General features: G+C 58.5%; 1 protein-coding gene across 1 annotated transcript; it reads left to right on the top strand.

The window, feature by feature from the left end:
- Nucleotides 1–1265: 1265 nt before the first annotated feature.
- Nucleotides 1266–17075, top strand: NCLIV_031730 (putative translational activator; the record flags this gene model as incomplete). The annotated part of the gene is made up of 15 exons (XM_003883369.1): nt 1266–2300; nt 2798–2988; nt 3356–3581; nt 4143–4790; nt 5050–7704; nt 8215–9891; nt 10357–11511; nt 11886–12402; nt 12883–13478; nt 13773–14188; nt 14553–14793; nt 15030–15266; nt 15624–15802; nt 16235–16469; nt 16836–17075. The coding sequence occupies 15 exons, from the start codon at nt 1266–1268 to the stop codon at nt 17073–17075; spliced, it is 10248 nt and encodes a 3415-aa protein (XP_003883418.1).
- Nucleotides 17076–18870: the final 1795 nt, after the last annotated feature.

The raw sequence follows: 18870 nt of genomic DNA, 5'->3' as shown, positions 1-18870 counted from the left end.
AGGATGTGTATGCCAATTTGAACGGCGAGGCGCTACCCTCTGCTGCCTGCCTGGGCGACAGAGGAGACAGGCGAGAACTATGCACGAGAAGTCAACGGGAGTCGAAGAGATTCTGGACAGCTACTCTGGACAGCTACTCTGGACAGCTACTCTGGATAGAAGACCGGTTTGTCCGTGCTGGCTTCACCAGCGGAGCTCCCGGCGCACCTGAATTTGAAAGGCCGGAAATCTGCTAGCCGCAAGAGGTTTCACCGCAAAGACGTAACAAGACTGTGCGGTGCGACCCGCTGCAGCCCGCGTTCGAAAGTGGACGGGGCTAGGCGCTTTAGTGGCAAGGTGGTTAGCGGTCTCCACGCGCCGAGAACGAGAAGTGCCGTCATGCGGCAACCAGGCACTCTGCGCCTTCGGGGGTTCACTGCCAGTCACACCACGACTTGGCTGCGCCGCGCGCCTCAACGGACAGTCTGCACGTGATTCCAGACACACCAGACGAGCGACAGAAGCACTTTGCGTACGAGAAATCAGTGCACTGAAACAAAGCAGTCATAGAAATAAGGTACATGGAGAGAATACACCAAGCGCGGAGGTCATGGGATAGACATGCTGGTGACCGCCAGGAATGAGTTGCGCGTGCTGCCATCCCGCGCAAAGTTACAGCGCAAAGTTGCAGCGTGAAAAAGTTGCTATCTGACCGGCACAAGACCAGGACACACGCGACCACATGCGTGGGATTGTGACAACTTGTGTTCGTGAAAGTCAGCTAACATGCTGTTGGCCGCAGCCGACGGAAAACGCTGCCTTTTCCGCATGCAACGAAAAGTGTATACATTTCGGCCAGCGTTCGCGTGTACCTACACCTCCCCCCGACTGGCAGGTTCCCATCCGTTCCCCGTCACGTTTGTTTTCTCATCTCTGCGCTCGAGGAACGTCGAACAGAAAACGGTTGTGTTGTCGCTTGCTGTCGTCGTGGCCCGCCGCTTGGTTCGCCCCTCAACTTCGTTCTTCCTGGACTCGGGCGAGGCTCAGAACGCGGCCTTCGGCGCGTGCGTCTTTCCACCTTTGCCCAGCAGCTGCTAATCAGCCATTATCAGACTGCGCTTCTAGTGACACGCGCAGCCCAAGCGGAAACCATACAAGTCTCCCTTTGTGCTGCTCGCCTGTGTTTTCCCCGGTCTCGTCTTCGCCGTCGTGGCTTGAGTCGTTGCGACCGCGCATTGCGCTTGTCACGTGGACCTCTCTGACGTGGAATCCTGGCGTTTTCCACAATGAGTGCCGGCGGATCCGAAGAGGCTCACAGCGGAGATGGTCCTCCGGCGGACGCTCCACTTGGAGGGGACTCTGTCTCTCTCGCTGATGCGCTGCACTCCTCGTCTCTCGCAGCGCGAGGAGGCAGTTTCCCGGGTGAACTGGCTAGCTCGTTAGATGTCCTTTCGGCTGTCCTTTCGACAGCTGCGGAAGCCGTTTCTGAGGCGGACCAAGGCATTCGCGATCCCTCCAGCGTCAACCTCGTCGCGAGCGCAGTAATCATGAACATCCCAACCACTCCAGATATCACCAAGGCAGCCTCTGCTCAGCTGCGCCATATCCTGTCTGTTGTGCGCTCTGCTATTGTGGCCGAAGTCCGTGCCGTCGCAGACTCCGGCAACGCGGCGTTGCCTCTGCTGACGTCATTCTGCCAGGCGGCGCAGCACGCTTTCAAACGCATGCGGGCAGCTCCGGCGGCCGTCGCGGAAGCCGGCGTCGCGCGGTACCTCAGTGTGATTTGCGAGGTCATCCAGAACCTGACTGCACTCGAAGCGAAGGTTCTCTGCGAGCACCAGGCATGCACTTCCGTTTTCTGTAACGCTCTTGTGTTGTTGAGTCGCTCCCTGGCACCAGCTGCAAGAGCAGCCTCGGCGGCTGGTCTCGAGGCGACTGACAGCCTCACGCTGCTGGAGCGACAACTCTGCCAACCTGTGGAGGCAGGCTCCAATGCCCCTCTCCTTCGCGGAACCGCCGTTCACCTTCTCGAGAGACTGTGCGACATGTCGCCGTCGCTTCGAGAACTGCTTCTTCAGCAGGCGACCAAAGGCCTCGCGTCCCCGCTGCCGGAAGGCGATTGCGGGCCGTACGTTCCTGTTTACATCCTCGGCCGGTATATGCGGAAGATCCTGACCAGCGGGGCGTCTCGAGGCAAAGCCGAGAAAGGCAGGCACTCCCCAGGGTCGCACCAGGCGCCAGACGACGAGAAGAAACTGCTGGCCGCCAAGAAGTCGGACGCACTCGACATGAGACAAGCTCTCCTCAAATTGTACATCCAGGTAACCTCAAAGCTTCTGTGCCGACCAGCAGCTTGCTCGGTGTGCATGCTGCGAGCACGTGTGACGAATGCGAGTCAGTGCCACGCGAGAGGTTCCAGCGGCTTCCAACAAGGCATTCGCGCCCAAACACAGTCTGCTTGAACAGTGACGGAGTTTTTGGACACAGGCGGTCCTGTTAAGCTCCGCGAGAGAGGCGTCTCTGCTCCTCCTCTCTTCCTTCTGTAAACGGAAGCGGCGTCCCAGGTCTACCTGCTCGCTGCGTATGTGTGCAAGACGCTGTTCTGCGTTTGCCCTGAGTCAGACCAAACGTGCGTTTACGCCTTCGTTTCTTTCCGGCGTGTATGCGTACATACACACGCCCAAGTGGGTCTCGCCTGGCTTACCGTGAAGACGATTCCCGCACTGGGGAGAACCCGTTTTTCTGCCGAGAGCCCGCAGCGAGGCCTCGCGCGATATCGCCGATTTTCTCGAGCCGTGCCTTTTGGACTGCGCTTCAGGCAGTGGTGGAGTCCCGGCAACCGGTTGGCGGGGTTCTCTGCGCCGCGTTTCGTCCTCTCCTTTCCCTGGTTCAAGAAGGCGACTGGTCTCTTGTCTTGCCCCCGCTCAAGCGCGGCCTGAAGCGCTCGCCCAACGCTGCGCTGGCGGCAGCCGTCTGCCTTGTTTCGTCCTCCTCGGTGGAATGCAGCAGGTAAGCGTCCGTCGGAAAAAGATTTTGAGGGGGGAGGCGAAGAACCCACACAGCTGTGCACCAGTATACCGCTTTTTTAGCTTTTTCTGTTGTCGGAGTGCTTTTCGAAAAGTGTGGTAGAGGGAACACGTGCGTCTGTGTGATGCGCGTCGCGAGCGTTCATCGGAGAGGAAGAGACAGCCACACAGGTTCGAATGCGCGGAAAACGCTCGCGTCTACAATACCTCACGCAGCGGAACGGAGCTTCTGGTTTTCGTTCCTGAACAGAGACAGTGAGAAGAGCCCCTCTCCACTCACAAGCAGTGCAGCGTTTCGCGGCACTGGCCGACGTCCCGTGGATCCTTTCCTGCCTGTCGCTTCTTCTCAGTTGTTTCATTCCCCTGCTCGAAGAAGGTCTGTTGGACATTTTGAAGAGCAGCAGCGTGGCGGTGTCGGAGACCTCCCGGCTTCAGGCGACCCTCCAGCTGATCGGTTTGCTGGCGCAGCGGTGTAGCGACACCGCGGTGCTTTGCGAGGTCATCGTGAAGCGTCTGTACGCGCCACTCAAGAAAGGCAGTTTGACAAAGGCGGGCGAAAGGATCGCCTTCCTCGGGGTGAGTCGAGCAGAGACGTTGAGCCTCTCTTGAGACGGTCCACACAACCGGAGAAGGCGCTGGTCCGGTTCGGGATGTCGTAAGCGAACGTTTATACTCCAGAGGCCCTCGCGCTGCAGCGGAGCGTCGCTTGCGCGGCTTCGAATGGAGGCCTCCACTTTTTTACATTTGAGTGCCGCGCGGGGTGTTGCGCGGGCGGTGTCGACAATCTCGGCGACGCGTTGGGAATTTGCCTTCGAAGAAAGCACGAGGCGGCGAGCCGACGAGAGTCACTAGGCGGGCGTGACCGCCGAAAGGAATTGTGGCAGGGAAAGGCGAAAAACTGGACAGGAGAGCAGACGAAGAAACCCGTGTGGCACGCGAGAGGTGCGTGGGCGGTCCGAGTGCCCAGCCTCGGCCTTTGCCTGCACTGAGAACAGGGAAGAGTAAGGTGGTCAAACCGTTGACAGTTTGGAGGCAGTGGAAAAATGAGAACAGAGAAAGGTAGATCACTGAGCGGAGAACGACGGGCTGGGTTTTTACGTCCCGCTACTGTATATCATGTGCCATCCGTTTCTGCAGGCTCTCTCAGAGTGTCTGATATCGTCTCACCTTCGGCGTCGTTTTCCGGCCGAGATGCAGGAGGAGTGGTTTTCCGACTTCGCATCGGGGCAGGCTTCTTTCTTTCTCGCGTCGCTTCAAAACGAAGTGAACGAGGAAGTGAAGGTTGCCGTCTGCCGCGTCCTCGGCCTCCTCCTCTCTGTGTCTCTTCCCCTCGTCTCCGACCCTGCTGACGCTTCTCTCAAACCCTTTGTCTCCGCCCTCGCGAAGCTCCTCGCTCTCCCAGGAACGGGCGGCGCTTCGGACAAGGCAAGCAAGTCCACCCCGCCGTCTCCGCGTCTCGCCTCTGCGTCTCTTGAAGCTTTGTCGGTCGCCGCAGCCAGCCAACGCAACCGCGTGGCGGGCCTCGGAGTCCTCCGAGAAGCAGGTGTACCTACAGCTGCCATTCTTCCGCTCGCGACGACCAAGGCGGGATTGCGGCCTCAGTGCCTGCAGGCTTGGGTCCTCATTTCGCTCTTGGAAGAACTCCGAACAAATGAAGAAGGCTCAGCGGGCCTCGTGGCAGGCGTTGGAGGCGAGAGGGACGACGCATGCCTGGTACCGAAGAGCGCAGCGCAGTTGATCATCGACGGCGACTCGTACCTGAACAACTTAGTTGCCGTGGAGAAGGTAAGCTGAAAACGAGTGAACGTGGAAACACATGCAGAACCGTTGCACCTTTCGCTCTCCGTCGAGGGCGGAGCATTTCGACTGTCGGGATGGTCTCTGGAGCTTGCAAATAGACGGTTCGTGCTCGACTAATCGCCCTGGAGCGAGAGAAGCCACAAAGTCGGGGGTCCCTTCTTTGTGGCGACTTCGCTTCCTTCTTTCCCGTTCCGGGACTCGCGCGGAATTGTGGTTCTCGCTTTTCATGCTGCTTTCTATTCAGGCGCAAGTCCCAGAGGAGTTGCGCTCTCAGCTCCGCTTCGTGACGCTGCTGTGCGCGCGTCGACCTCTCGTCCTCTCGACTGTGCCGTACGGTTTTCCGCGCCAAGAATCTGGAGAGCCCGTCCTCCTTGGAGGCGTCACGGCCCTGTCGCTCGGGTTCCTTGATCTTTTCGACCGTTCCCACTTCCCTTTCCCTCCACTGTCGTCTGGTGCGTCTGGGCCCGAGACGGCGGCGTCCGGCGCGGCCAGCTGTCCCCTTGTCTCCGGCTTCCACTTCGGTCTCGTACGCCTCCTGATGACCGCGATGCAGCGCCGATTTCACGGCCAGTGTTCCTTGAAGGGGACTTCTGAGGAGGAGACGGCGACTCCGGCCTCGCGTGCTGGCCCGTCGTCCGACTCTTCTGCGTTTGCCGCCTCCTTGTCTTTCTTCCTCTCGCGCTTTCAACAGGCTGCCCGACCCGTGCCTGATCTTGTCGACTTGCTGCTCCTCGCCTTCTACTTCCAACTGGCGCGTTTCTCGTCGGCTCCTGTCGCCTCGCCGACTTCGGCGCCGGCGGGGGCCGCCAAAGCCCAGGGAGTCCAGACGCGGAAAGGGGCGTCGTCCGCCGCGCCTCCGGGCGGGTCTGCGGGGGCGAAAGCGTCGTCGAGTTCACCGGCTGCGCTCTCTACAAGTCCACCTTGTCCGTCGGCCCTTCGCGCCACGCTAGGCTTTCTGCTCACTCTTCGGTACCCTCAAACGTCGACGTCGGCCTCGGCGTCTCTATCGGGCGCCTCGCGATTGGCGGAAGGCGGCAGCGTTCCGCCTTCGCCCCAGTTCAATGCTCTTCTTCTGTTGTGTCTCATGCACCCGCTTCTCCAGTCCGGGGCGCAGTCGCCAGGCCACCTGCTTCGCGCGTTCTTCTCGCGTATGCAGGCGCTCTGTGGAGTCGCGGAAGGCGCAGGGTCGAGCAGGGACAAGAAAGCTGGCGCGGGAGAGGCCAAGAAGCCGCCGGCGCTGGTGGCCTGGGACGCCCTCCTTGCGCTGCTGCCGCTCGCCGCTCAAGCGTCGGCCGCCGCCGAAGCTACGGGAGGCTTCCGGGCCGCTCTCTTCTGTCTGGTGCAAGGCGTCCGGGGTCTCCTTCTCGCAAAGGCCGCGGTGGACAAGAAGCGAGGCGCGAAAGCCTCACCAGACGGCCAAGACCGAGGGAGTGGCTCGAAGCCGGGAAAGGGAACGGCGGAGCCTCTGTCGGCGAACCCGTTCGTGGCACCGGCGGTGCTGAGGGGCCTCGAGCCCGCAGCGAAGACTGCATGCAGCCAGCTCGCTGGCCTGCTAGGCGCTGCGGAAATGACGACCTTTTCCGCGCAAGACGTTGCCCTGTACTTTGCGCGCGACGACCAACTTTACCGCGAAGAAGGGACGTACCAGGCCCAAGAAGTCGAGGCGAAAAACGTGAAGAAAAACAAGTTCCAGAGCGCGCTGTACGGCGACTTGGCTGACGAGCTGCGCCCGGGCTCCAAGCCGGCGCCGGGGGCTGGCGGCGGGCCCCGGGGCGCGGGCGCGGCCCGAAAAGACCCGCGGGGCCAGCGACCCGGCCAGGGCGCAGGCAGTTCGGCCAGCCAGACCAAGACGGAACTGGAGGCGGAAGAGTTGGCCCTTCAACAGGCGCAGCGCCGCCGCATGCGTGCAAGTGTCGACCGCACCACCTACGCCTTGCAGTGCCTCGGCTTGTTGGGCGAAAGCATGCCGGCGGCCATCGAGCCTCTCTTCTCTGTCCACGAGGTGGCCCGAAAATCCGCCGACGCGGCGGGCGCCCCTCTCGTTGGTCCAGGCCAGGACAGCTCCGCGGGGCGTCCGGAGCGGGTTGCGGTCACGCAGCTGCAAGTCACGTTCCAAGAGTTGATGCGCAGTCCCCTCGTGAGTCTGGAGGCTCTGAAAGCGCTCCGCCGCGTCGTCAACGGCGGCCTAGTGCCGCAAAACGTCGTGTTGAAACGAAGCGCGCTGCCCGACGCTCTGTGCCGCGTGGCGCGCCAGTTGCCCCTGGAGGCGTCGGACGTGGCGCTGCTGGCGACAATCCAACCCGAGGCGGTGCTGTCGCCGGCCGCAGCCGCGCTGATTCTTCCGGTCGTCTCTGCGATCCTCCAGAACGCCGAGAGCTCGGGCCTCGCGGCCTCGCAGCAAGCGATGGAACTGCTGCGGCAGCAACTGCAGCTTCGCGCCCCGCTGCATGCACGCGAAGTCCTCGCCTGTCTCTCCGCCTCGCTGCGGGCGCACCCGTCCCTGGTGAACACGGCGGCGACTGCTCTACAGGACTTCTGCGCCTACCTCCTCGCGGGAAAAGAGACAGTCGACGAGCCCGTCGAAGGCGAGAAAGCCTCGCTGCTCCTCACGCTGCTGAACGTCGCCGTCGCGGACGAGCCGGCCGTGAGGCGCGCCGTCGTGGAGGCGCTGCAGGCTGCGCCCAAGGACTATCTGAAGAAACACGTGGAGTGCGTCGGCTACTTGCTCGTCTTGCAACAAGATGTGAAGGAAGGCGACGACGAAGAAGGCCGGCGAACCCACGCCAAGGCCAGCAAACTGCTCAAGACAGTCTGGAGTCAGCATGATGTTGTGGACCAGGAGAGACTGAAGGACGTCGGAGTCCTGCTCCGGACCCCGTATAAAGGCTTTCAACTGCTGGTGAGAAAACGGCGGAATAATAAAGGGGAGAAAGAACCGAAACGCTGGAAACGACGAGCCTGGGGAACAAAGGCCCACACGCGCGTGCGAGCAACCCAGAGTAGATGCATCCAGGATTCACGGGGAGCTCGGGAGTTCTCAGCCACTGCTGGGAAGGCGAGGGGAAACGCGCACGCGCAGCGCGAGTTTTCTGCACTTCACGTTGCACCTTTTTCAGAGAGCGCGGTCCTCCTTTCTTCCTCGTATCGGTCTTTGTGTCGCGGTCTCCACGCCCTGCTGCCGAACGTGGCGGCATCCAATCCGGAGGGAGTCTTTTTTGGTGTGCCTGCTGCAGCAACAGCAGTTTGTCTCCTTTCAGCAGTTTGGGCGGTACAATGCCAATCCAGCACGTGCACGCACATTCCTCCGTACGTTCAAACACGCAGCTTCGTACATCTGTGCATTCTCACTTCGGTTTTCGCCTCGCGTCTTGCACGTTTTCTTCTCTTGTTTTTCGCGTCCTTTGTCCAGGCAGCGAAGGCCTTTGCCGCGTTGGTGGCCGATTTGGGCGGGGCGAGCCAGCTGAATGTCGTCATGGCGATCCTTCCGCAGTTGTTTTCGTGGTTTTCGTTGGAGGCGTATCCGGAGGGTGCGGAGAAGGCTGCGGCGCGCCGCGAGAAGCGGCGCCTGGAGAGCCTGAAGGCCGCGGATAAGGACGATTTCGGCTTTCCCTCGAGGGGCGGCGTGGGAGGCCAAGCGGCGAAGCCCGTCATTGCGTACCAGAAGAAAGACGCGGAAGACCCGTTTTTCGCCACGGGAAACGCAGGCCGCAAGGGACGGGGCACGTCGTCCCCGCAGAGCGATTCGGCGCGCGACGAGAAGAGCCCTGGCGAGCGCAGCGGGCCAGGGGGAGAGTTGGGCGAATCTGCGCGAGCAAACTCGCCTCCGCCACGTCGAGGCGCGCTGGGCGCAGAAGAGGAGCAGGAGTCGCTGAGCATGAAGTTGGGAGTGGCGCTCGCGCTGCAGTGTGTCGCCGAGAAGGATTTGTTGGCCTGGGAAGAAGCCGTGCAAGAGGTGCTTCGCTTCCTGCTCACTTCTGCCTTGCCGACTCGGGAAGCGATCGAGCACGAGAGCCTCCAGCAAGCTCTGTTGTCTGTCGGCGTCTCCACGATTCAGCACTGCGGAACGGACAACGAAGAGGATGGCGGCCAGGCGATCCAGCAAGACTTGTTCCACGTGATTGAGCGCGCCGCCAAGAAGGGCGGCGCACCCGCGCGCACCGCCGAGCCGGCCGTCGCGGCCTCCGTGGCGAAGAGCGAAGAGAAGAAGGCTCGCGTGGACGGCGCCGACGTCCAGGCGGTGCTCAACGTCGCGTGCTCCGTCTTCTTCGGCGCGATCGCCGAGAAGCTGGACGGCTCGGACCCGACCGTGAAGAAGATCATCAAGGAGTTGATCGCATGCATCGTCGACTCGCGCTCGACGTCCCCAGATGTCCAGCGCACCGTCTCGCGGGCGCTGTCTCCGCTCATTCGCCTCTGCGCCTCCGGCGCTCCGCAGGCCGGCGAAGTGTCGGAAAACCAGGCCTTCTGCCACGCGCTGCTCTCGCAGATGCTCGACTGTGCCCTGACCGGGGACGACATCGTGGTCCGGCGCGGCGGCGCGCGCGCGCTGGGTGGCATCGTGAAGGGGCTCGGGATTTTGACGCTCAAGACGCAGCACGTGATGGACACTCTCAAGGAAGCGCTGGAGAGCAAAGACGGCGTGCGGCGCCAGGGAGCGTTGCTCTGCATCGAGGCCCTCTCGGACGCCCTCGGGCGGCTCTTTGAGCCGTACACGCTGAACACACTTTCGCTGCTGCTCACAAGCTTCTCCGACACCGCCTTCCCGGTCCGGCTTGCGGCCCAGCAAGCTGCGAGGCAAATCATGGCGCAGCTGAGTGGCCACGGCGTGAAGCTGGTGTTGCCGACGCTGATCGAGAAACTGAACGATCCGCAGTGGAGGACCAAAGTCGGCAGCATCGAACTCCTCGCCGCGATGACCCACTGCGCGCCGCGCCAGCTTGCGTCCTGTCTCCCGCAAGTCGTCCCTCTCCTCAGCGAGGTCATGTCCGACACCTGCTTCCCCAAGGTCCGAGACAGTGCTCGCGACGCGCTCTTTGCCATCGCCGAGGTCATCTCGAACCCGGAAATCAAGCATCTGGCCCCCCAGGTGAGGGCCCGAACGGGCGGGGGAAACGCCCCAGGGACAGACAGTGGACACAAAGACTGAAGCGAAAGGCCACACACACACACACACACACACACACACACACGCCCGAGGGGTGGGGGCCTGCGAGGAGACGAACGCGAAGCCGCAGAAGACGCCGGCGCGGGGCGGACGCCAAGCAGCGAGGAGCCCAGGGACAAACGGACCGGGAGAGGCGGGGGCGAAGAGGCGGGACACGGCGTGACAGCAGGCCGGAGACGCCAGCCAAGAGGAGTTTAGGGAGAAAAAGCGAATTGGAAACCGACGCACGGCCGCTCGTTTTTGCCTCCGTCCTCCACTGACTGTTTCTGCATTGCCTCGCCTCACACGTTGCGTGCCCGCGCGTTTCTCCCTCTGTTCTCTCTTTTCTGCTCGCGTTTGCCACTCGTTTCTCACTGCTTCAGCCTTGTGTGGCCGTGTGACTTGCAGCTGATTGAGACGCTCGTGGACCCGACGACGGAGAACACGAAGCGGATGCTGGAGGTGCTCCTGACGACGTCGTTCCGGAACTCCGTGGACGCGCCGTCCCTCGCTCTCGTTTGTCCGATTGCGATTCGCGGTCTGCGCGAGCGCGGGTCGGAGACGAAGCACAAAGCGGCGAACATCGTCGGCTCGATGGTGTGTCTGGCGACGGAACCGAAGGACTTTCTTCCGTACCTTCCGCAGATTCTGGTCCACCTGCAGACTACGCTCGTGGACCCGATTCCACACGTTCGCGCCGCAGCGGCGCGGGCCTTTGGCACGATCGCCAAGGGCGTCGGCGAGGAGCATCTCAGCGACGTTCTCTCGTGGCTGTTCCGGACGCTCAAGACCTCCGAGAGCTCCGTGGAGCGCAGTGGCGCTGCCTACGGCTTGTCCGAAGTCCTCGTCGCGCTCGGCCCGGACCGCCTCAAGGCGTTTCTCCCCGACATCCTCGCGAACGCGACGAACCAGCAGGCGCCGCCGGACGTCCGCGAGGGGTACCTGGGCCTGTTTGTCTACTTGCCTACGGCGTTCAGGGAGAGCTTCCAGGACTACGTCCCCGAGGTCTTGCCGGTTCTTCTCGGCGGCCTCGCGGACAACGCCGAGCCGGTGCGCGAAGTCTCGCTGCGCGCATGCGACGTCTGCGTCCAGCAGTACGCACAGACGCACACGGCGCTGCTGCTCCGCCCGCTCGAAGACGGCCTTTTCAGCCCCGACTGGCGCATTCGCCAAAGCTCCGTGACGCTCATCGGAACGCTGCTGGACCGCCTCCTGCGCGGTTGCGCAGAAGGGGTTGCGGCCGAGGACGTGATGCAGACGGAAATCTTGAGTTTGGAACGCCGCGCCTTCATCCTCAGCTCGCTGTACATCATCCGGTCCGACGAAGCCGCCGCTGTGCGCCAGACGGCTGTGCAGGTGTGGAAGAGCCTCGTCTCCAACAGCCCGCGAACGCTGAAGGAACTCCTCCCAATCCTCACCAAGCGCCTGATCAGCAACCTCGCTGCGTCCTCCGCTCTCCCCGGCGGAGAAGAGAAGCAGAGAGTCGCTGCGCGATGCATTGGCAGTCTCGCGCACAAACTCGGCGACGCGGTCCTGCCGCAGCTGCTGCCGTGTCTCCAAGAGGTGAGAAAGAGGCCACGCGGGCGCAACCCACAAAACCTTTTTCCGCCGCGGTTTGACACAGAAAACGGACGGACGCCCGCGTTTCTCCGCAGGAACGGCGGGAAAAGAGGGGGAAGGTGGCGCCTGTCGTGGAGCTTGGCCACGCCACACACGTTCTTGCGAGATCCCTTGTTTTCCCTTCACGTTCGGTTCGGGGCGATGGGTTGAGAGTCTCAGCGCGCGCGTCGGGTGTCTGTTTTCGAGACACGCGTCTGCCTCTTTCCGATCTTCAACACGGCAACTGCTCTCTTTTTTGGGTCTTTCTGCTCGCGTCTTTCTCCACGTCCCCCGCCTTACGCGTCGCTCGTGGTCAGTTCGGTGTCTCTGCTTTGCAGTCCCTCAAGAGCCCAGATGCGTCGACTCGCCGGGGTGTATGCATCGGCCTCGCCGAGGTGGTTTCTTCTGCTCCGCGGTCCATCCTCTCCGAGCACCTGCGCGTTTTGCTTCAAATCGTCCGCATGGCTCTTGCCGACACCGACGCGTCTGTGCAGAATGCGGCGAGCCGCGCAGCGGGTTGCCTCATTGACAGTTTAGGAAACGATGCGTCCGATCGCATTCTGCCTCCGATGCTGTCGCAACTCGTCGAGCCGGCTGTCTATACACCAGAGCAAGCTGAGCAGACCTTCACGGCTCTGCGCGATGCACAGCTGCAGGGATTCGAATTGCTTCTTCAGCAGCAAACGCAGGCAGTTCTGCCTCGGCTTCTTACTTTGGTTGGCGACAACAGTCGACCGCTAGACGCTTCCAAGTTGCGTCTTCTCGGGTCCTGCGCGACTGTGCAACCTCTCGAGAGACTCCAGCGAAATCTCAAGAGAATCTTCCATTTGCTGCTCGAGGCGTGCAGCCAAACAGGTGAGTGCACACAAAAGAAGCACAGGACGAGCACAAGAAAAAACCAACTCGGGACCAACAACGCCACAGAATGTTAACATGACTTCTGTATGCATTTACATGCTTTATATATACGTATATATATACATACATATGAGTAAATGATCACGTACCCAGACAGGATGTAGGATTTGATGCATATATATATATATATATATATATATATACATGCGCCTTGTTTGGGAATCGATGCACCCCTGTGGCTCTTCATGGACGCCCGTGGTCGGTGTGCGGTGTCTCCGGAACTCGATCTTCTTTGTTGCTCTTCGCGATTTTTTGTCGTGTTGCGTCTTTTGTTCGTTTCTTTCCCGGTGCTCGGTTCTCCCGTTCTGTGGGGCGGCCGTTTGCCCTCGTTCTCTTTCTCGTGCGTTGGTCCTGTCCCGCCTTCACCTGTCCCCGCGTGTGGCTCTGCTCGGCCCCCGTCGCTCCCTGTCTGTTCAGATTTGCCGGAAGGCGCCGACACGACGTTGCTGTGGACAGAAGCGTCGGCGGCTTCGCTCCGTCTGATCAAGCGTCTCGATGCAGACGGCGTCTCTCTCTTGCTTTCCATTGTGGAAGAAGAACTGCGAGCTGCCGGGCCGACGATTGAACTGACGGCGCACGGCAGGCAGCAGCTGCTGACGCGCAGCGCAGCCGTCGCGCGCGCCAACCACGGTGTGAACGGCCACGCTTCTTCGAAAAAGAACGACGAAGAGCCTGAGGAACTCAGCGGCGCGCGAGCGGGCCCTGTCTCGGCCATCCCGCCGTCCGCGTTTGTGAATCTGAAGCAGTTGCGAGCCTATCCCGGGTTCGTGAAGTGCGTCGAATCCGATCCACTCAACGGCAGGCGCCGCCGCGCCGTGTGCGAAGTCGTTCTTCTTCTTCTGTGGTCGCGAGGCATCAATGCGATGCTGCCTTTCCTCGAACAGATTCTGCAACTCGTTCTCCCACTGGCTCTGACGGATCCGGCGGAAGAAGTCCTCGTCGCAGGCAGCGCTTGTCTAGCAGCCATCAACGCGCAGATCAAGCGAGAAGATCTGATCGGATTCATTCCACAGGTACGCTTCTCGACACCACCGCTTGCCAAAGTCCACCCCACGAGCTCTACAGACGCAAACCACATGCATCTCTATACGCATGTTTTCGATGGAACCCTACGAGTCGAAGTGAGATTTCGACCTACCGATTTGCGGGTGTCTGTACACCCAAGTGCAAGCGGCTAGGCCTGTGCTCACGGACACCGACTTACGCCTGGAGGTTGTGTCGTTGGGTTTCTTTTTTCTCCGCACACGGAAAGCGCCGGAGCGACAAAAAATTCCGGGCTGTGTGCGTGTGTGTGGCCGTTCTTTCAGATCCATGGATCAGTGTTGCGCTTCTTGGCGGACCCAGTTACAGGCAAGCCTGTTGGAAGCGAGGTGCTGACTCTCCCAGGCCTTGCGATTTCCAAGAAGGAGCCGGCGACCTTTGCCTGCTCTGTCGCACCACTGCCACCGGATTTCCCTGCGTTCAGTCCCTCTCTGTTGGCCGGAGCGCCGCCTTCCCCCTGTCCTTCTGCGTTTGATACCCTCGCTGTCGTCTACCAGCAGGGGCTCATGTATGGCAGCGCAACAATCCGCGAAGCCTCGTCTCGCGCACTGCAGCAACTCGTGCTGCATGCCAGCTCGTCGGCAGTCGAGCCGATGGCTGTCAAGCTGGCGGGGCCTCTTATTCGCACAGTTGGAGACAAATTCAGTGGACAAGTCAAAGCGGCAATTCTTCTCGCCATCAAGTGAGAGGCTTCACGGGAACGTCCCGATGCTCCGGTGGGAAACCGGTGTGCGGGCATAGTACCCGTACGCACATGCATACGGCTGTGTGCAAGAAATACGTGTAGCCGCTTCTCTGTCCTTCTTCTCTGCGTCTGAGTGCATACATATATGTATATATATACATGTATATCTATAGATGCAAGCAACTACAAAATCGTACATGAACCGATGCCCGAATAGATGTACCTGTTGATTGCTGTGTGGTGGGTAGAAGGTAGGTGGGTCTTGCTCTAGGCGTGCCAGTACGTCGAATCCGCAGAGAAAGATGAACATCCCCGGAAGGGCGTCATCTGACGAACGTGTGTGGACGCGGTTTTGCTGCAGAGCGCTCCTCTCGAAGGCTGGCCCAAGTGTCAAGCCTCTTCTCCCTCAGCTTCAGACGACGCTCCTGAAGTGCGTGGTGGACCCTCACCTCGCTGTGCGAACTCTCGGCTGCCGTATCATCGGCACAGTTACATCTCTGCACGTCAGTGCAAGAGTTGAAGGCCTTCTTGGCGACATCGTCGGCCTGATTCAAAACGCTGCGGCGACTGGAGCAGGCGCTCTGCAAGTTTCTCTGCTGCAGGTACTTTCCTTTGAGAATAGCCCGCCTGGCGGTCCTGGCGGCCCGTCGAGGAGACTCTCCATCGAAGAGGAGACAGCCCCGTTCCATTGATCAGAGAAACAAATCATCTGTCCGCCCGCACGTGCGCCGGTGCATGTCTGCCAGGACCCAGATACAGCAGAGTCATGTGCATTCGTGTGCGTGATTATACATCTATGCGCGAAGGGTTTGCGATGTGCTCCGGATTTTCTTCGCAGGCTGCAACAAATGTGCTTCGCAATCTGAATGGACAGTGTTCACCGCCGACGTATGAGAAAGTGCTCGATGCGGCGTGGGAAGGCGTGAAGAGCCGACAAGAAGAAGAAGCGAGAATTGCCGCCGGACAGGCCATTTCGGTTCTTCTTCTCAAACATGCGAGCCGGGAAACCGCCCTCGAGTTCTTGCAGGATCAGGTTCTTGAAAGTGGCAACCAATTCGAGGCGGATAGCCGTCTGGTAAGGACGCCAAAAGCGAGATATTTATGCACATGCATGTCTACGCAAATGCACGCCTCTACATCTGGGCTGATGGCTCTTTTTGTCGCCTTCCCTACGGTTGTCGACCCGACAAATTTACGTAAACCAAACGATCGAGACACAGTACCTAGAAAATCCGCCTACAAGAAGGATCCAAGAACATCGGGCGCCCCTTTCGCGGCGCCGAGCTGGCCTCTCAGCTGTGAGGAGAGGCACTGGCGTGCATAGGGTGGTTTAAGTTTGTTCTCTATATACACTGACGTAATAAATGCGGACGTTTCCAAGCTCCATGTTTCTCCTACGGTGTGCACGCCTCGTGCGTCTTCTCTGTGGCAGGCCGCGTGTCTCGTTTTAACTCCTATTTTCCGGAGTGGGGCAGACGGATGGAAGCTCCTGAAGGGTTCAGACGTCGAAAACGACGTCTTCCTTCTTTTGGGCAACCTTCTGGAAGACCAAGCCAGTGTCGTCCAACGTGCGGCTCTCGAGGTCTTCCGAGTTGCAGCAGCCTGCAGCAGGTAAATTCCACATCTACACAAAATTGATCCATGGATCTAAAATAAATATTAGATGCATACGCGTATATATCTATGTATGAGTTGTGGATTTTCGAGAGCTGCGGTTCCCGCTAGCTAGCCTCAGTGATGATCGGTTCCTGCGATTTAATTCGGAACAAGTGAAGCCTTTATCGTTCTTGATTCGGCAGCGACAAATAGCTCCAGCCAGAAGCTATACACGTCTCTAGGTTTGTCTCAGTTCCTTCTCTGTCCTCTGTTGATGTGACGAATATGTTTACATATGTATAATGGCGTCAGTGTCCGTTTTTGCCCTCAGCTGGTTGTCTGTGGACCGGGGGTTCGGAAGTCGTTTTCCCAAGAGCTAACGCGATCTATTTCGTAGTACCGTTAGTGAACTCTTTTGGTCCACGCATGCTGTTTTGTCCTTTCTAGACATGACTTGGCGGTGGCGAGGCACAGCTTTAAGCTTCTCCCCAACGTGAAGACTGCGCTGGCAGCTTCAGGAGTCACCAACACGGGGGCTCTGATTGCTGGCCTTCGAGGCGTGCGCAGCCTTGCCAAGCACTCGGCCTCGTTGCTGGCTGATAAAAACGAGCGATATCTTTTGGATACATGCGACCTGGCGTCTTTGTATCTCTTCCACCAGTCGCCAGTTGTCAAGCTTCAGGTGAGAGAAGCAAAACCTCCCAGGAGTTTCCTTTTCGATTGCAGTAGAGCCTAAAGATGTACATACCTCTGAGTCTTGTGTCTTTCAGACACCAAAAACTCGCCCACCAGTGCAGGTCGTTTAGCGCATTATAAATGCTGACTGCACGCCCCGGGATTCGGGTAAAGAGATGTTACTTTGCGCACTGCAGGCACAAATGTCTACGAATCGACCTTGACGGTTATACTCGTCGCGCCAGCGACATGCAGATAGATTGGTAATTTGCATAAGTACATATCTAGGTCCTTGCATTTCTGTAGTCTTCGTGTATTTGTACCGCCCTTACTTTTTCCGGCCTTTTCTCTTTTTCTTGCCGTCTTTTTACAGGCCGAGTCCGTCTTCCGCTATGCTCTTCGCGTATCGGGAGAAGATGGGCACGACGAATCTGCCACTATGGAAGCACTCCAGCAGCTGCAGTCTTGGGGATTTGATCCTCGTCGACTACAGCAAGTGTCGGAGTACGCTAAGCGTGTATTAACGCGTACAGTACAGTCAAACAATCAGCTATCTGATACTGACGAAGAAGACGACGACAGCAAGGACGACCTGAATGATTTCGAATGGTAGAGGATTGGGATCGTCTGGTGGTTCCATGTGGAAGCTGGCGATTCATTGCTTTCATTGTATGTATCCAGCTGAAGTCTTGCGTGTTCGGTTTAGACCAGCAGAGTCCGCCTGTGGTGCTCGGAAATGAAATGTTTTGTTTGGTCCCAGGGATAATGCCCGAGTTCAGAAGTTATATATATATATATATATATATATACGCGTCAAGGGTGTATGCTTGTGGGTTTGTATGTATACATGTATATGCATGTTTATGTGCGTGCATCTATAGCTATATATATATATATATATATATATTCACCCACTCATATACTGGACGGCAATCTAAGCATCACCACATGATACTGTACGTCACGTTTGGCTGCCTGCTCCTCTCATCAAGGGTGCTAAACACCCAATAACAAGCCGGTGGCGACCCTCGCACGAAAGATGAGTTCTGTCAGTCAAGGAGCGTAAATGCTGTAGTCGTCTGTATAAGAGTGAAACAGTACTAACGGTTAAAACCGAGGTGCTTCGCCCAGTTGAGATACCTCCACACAATGCCACTAGCGGAGCAACCTGCCCCGCGGTCTCATTCCTGCAGCTTTGTACCACCAGCATACACCGTAGACAGGAACGATGAAAGATGCTCTAGGAGAACGGGAGTTTTTTCAGGATTTGACCATCAGGCTCCGTCGCAAAAGATGAGGCTCAGTATTACTCCAAAACCTGCGGTCTGAGGTATAAGGTTGTTTTTTGTGCATTGGCGGAAAATACGACGAGGACCATGCGACCAAAGTGTTTTTGCTGAAGATAGTAGTTCCACGTTTTCCGCACGAACGGTCATCATGCAATGTGGACTGGCCTCGCGCAGGCCATCATAGCTACGGATGTGGGCTCGCAGCCTGCTTTGAACGGAGGAGACTCCGTGCGTAGGGAAGGATTTGCACAGCGCTTCTCTTTTCTGAAAGAGTGCAAAGAGTATCGCATTCCCGCGAGACCTGAACGATTCGTGTGTCTCCGGTCTAAACTGGCCTGAAGACAGCACAGTATTGCACACTTGGTGCCACTGTCCGTGGAAGCGAGTTCAGTCAAAATACGGATATTTTTGTACTCGAGCAATAGTTGCACTTTGTAAAATCTCGTGGCGTATTCACGGCGGTATCTTCCCGTGCCTTAGTGCTAGATGTTCTTAGTACGAACGAGTTGCATGCCCTTTCGCTCGAGCTTTGGATTTCAAAGCGTTTGGTAATGCGGTATCATTCAGTTTCACAGCAAAAGTGGATGGTATTGTCTTTGTTTGCCGCCGTACTTGCCGCCTTCCTTGTCACCTTTGGGAAGGCATGTCAAAATATTATTAGACGGGCATCAGCCATCTCCTTTTTGCACACCCTAGGGTGGAATCCCTGGCGCACTTCGAAACCCAAACAAATCGAGGAATCGATAATTTATGCTGCCTCCAGATTTACATTTTGTCGGATGCATTTGGAAACCAAATCTGTCTTCGGAAAGCAGTAAACTCGTCTGCGCATGCACAAACTCAAATAGGACAGCCCCTACTGCAAATTTCAGTGTTCAGTCACCCGAACACCAGCCCTATACCCTGGAGTAGCACAAAGTGGAGTGGAAGTACCTCTTACTCGTTCCCGTTACAGGCTCTCGCCAGAAGATACCATCCAGGGACACTGCATTTTAGTCCTGTAGGGTACGGATCACGGACGTCAACGTATCATCTTTGTTCGATACGCTAACGTTTTTCGTACGGCTCTATGGTTGGAGTGGGGACGGAGGCATTGGCGTCTCGCCCGTTAAAGAAATG

This window comes from Neospora caninum, chromosome VIII (assembly GCF_000208865.1).
Source record: "Neospora caninum Liverpool complete genome, chromosome VIII".
NCBI classification, from domain to species: domain Eukaryota; phylum Apicomplexa; class Conoidasida; order Eucoccidiorida; family Sarcocystidae; genus Neospora; species Neospora caninum.
This window is presented reverse-complemented; position numbering and strand designations above follow the sequence as displayed.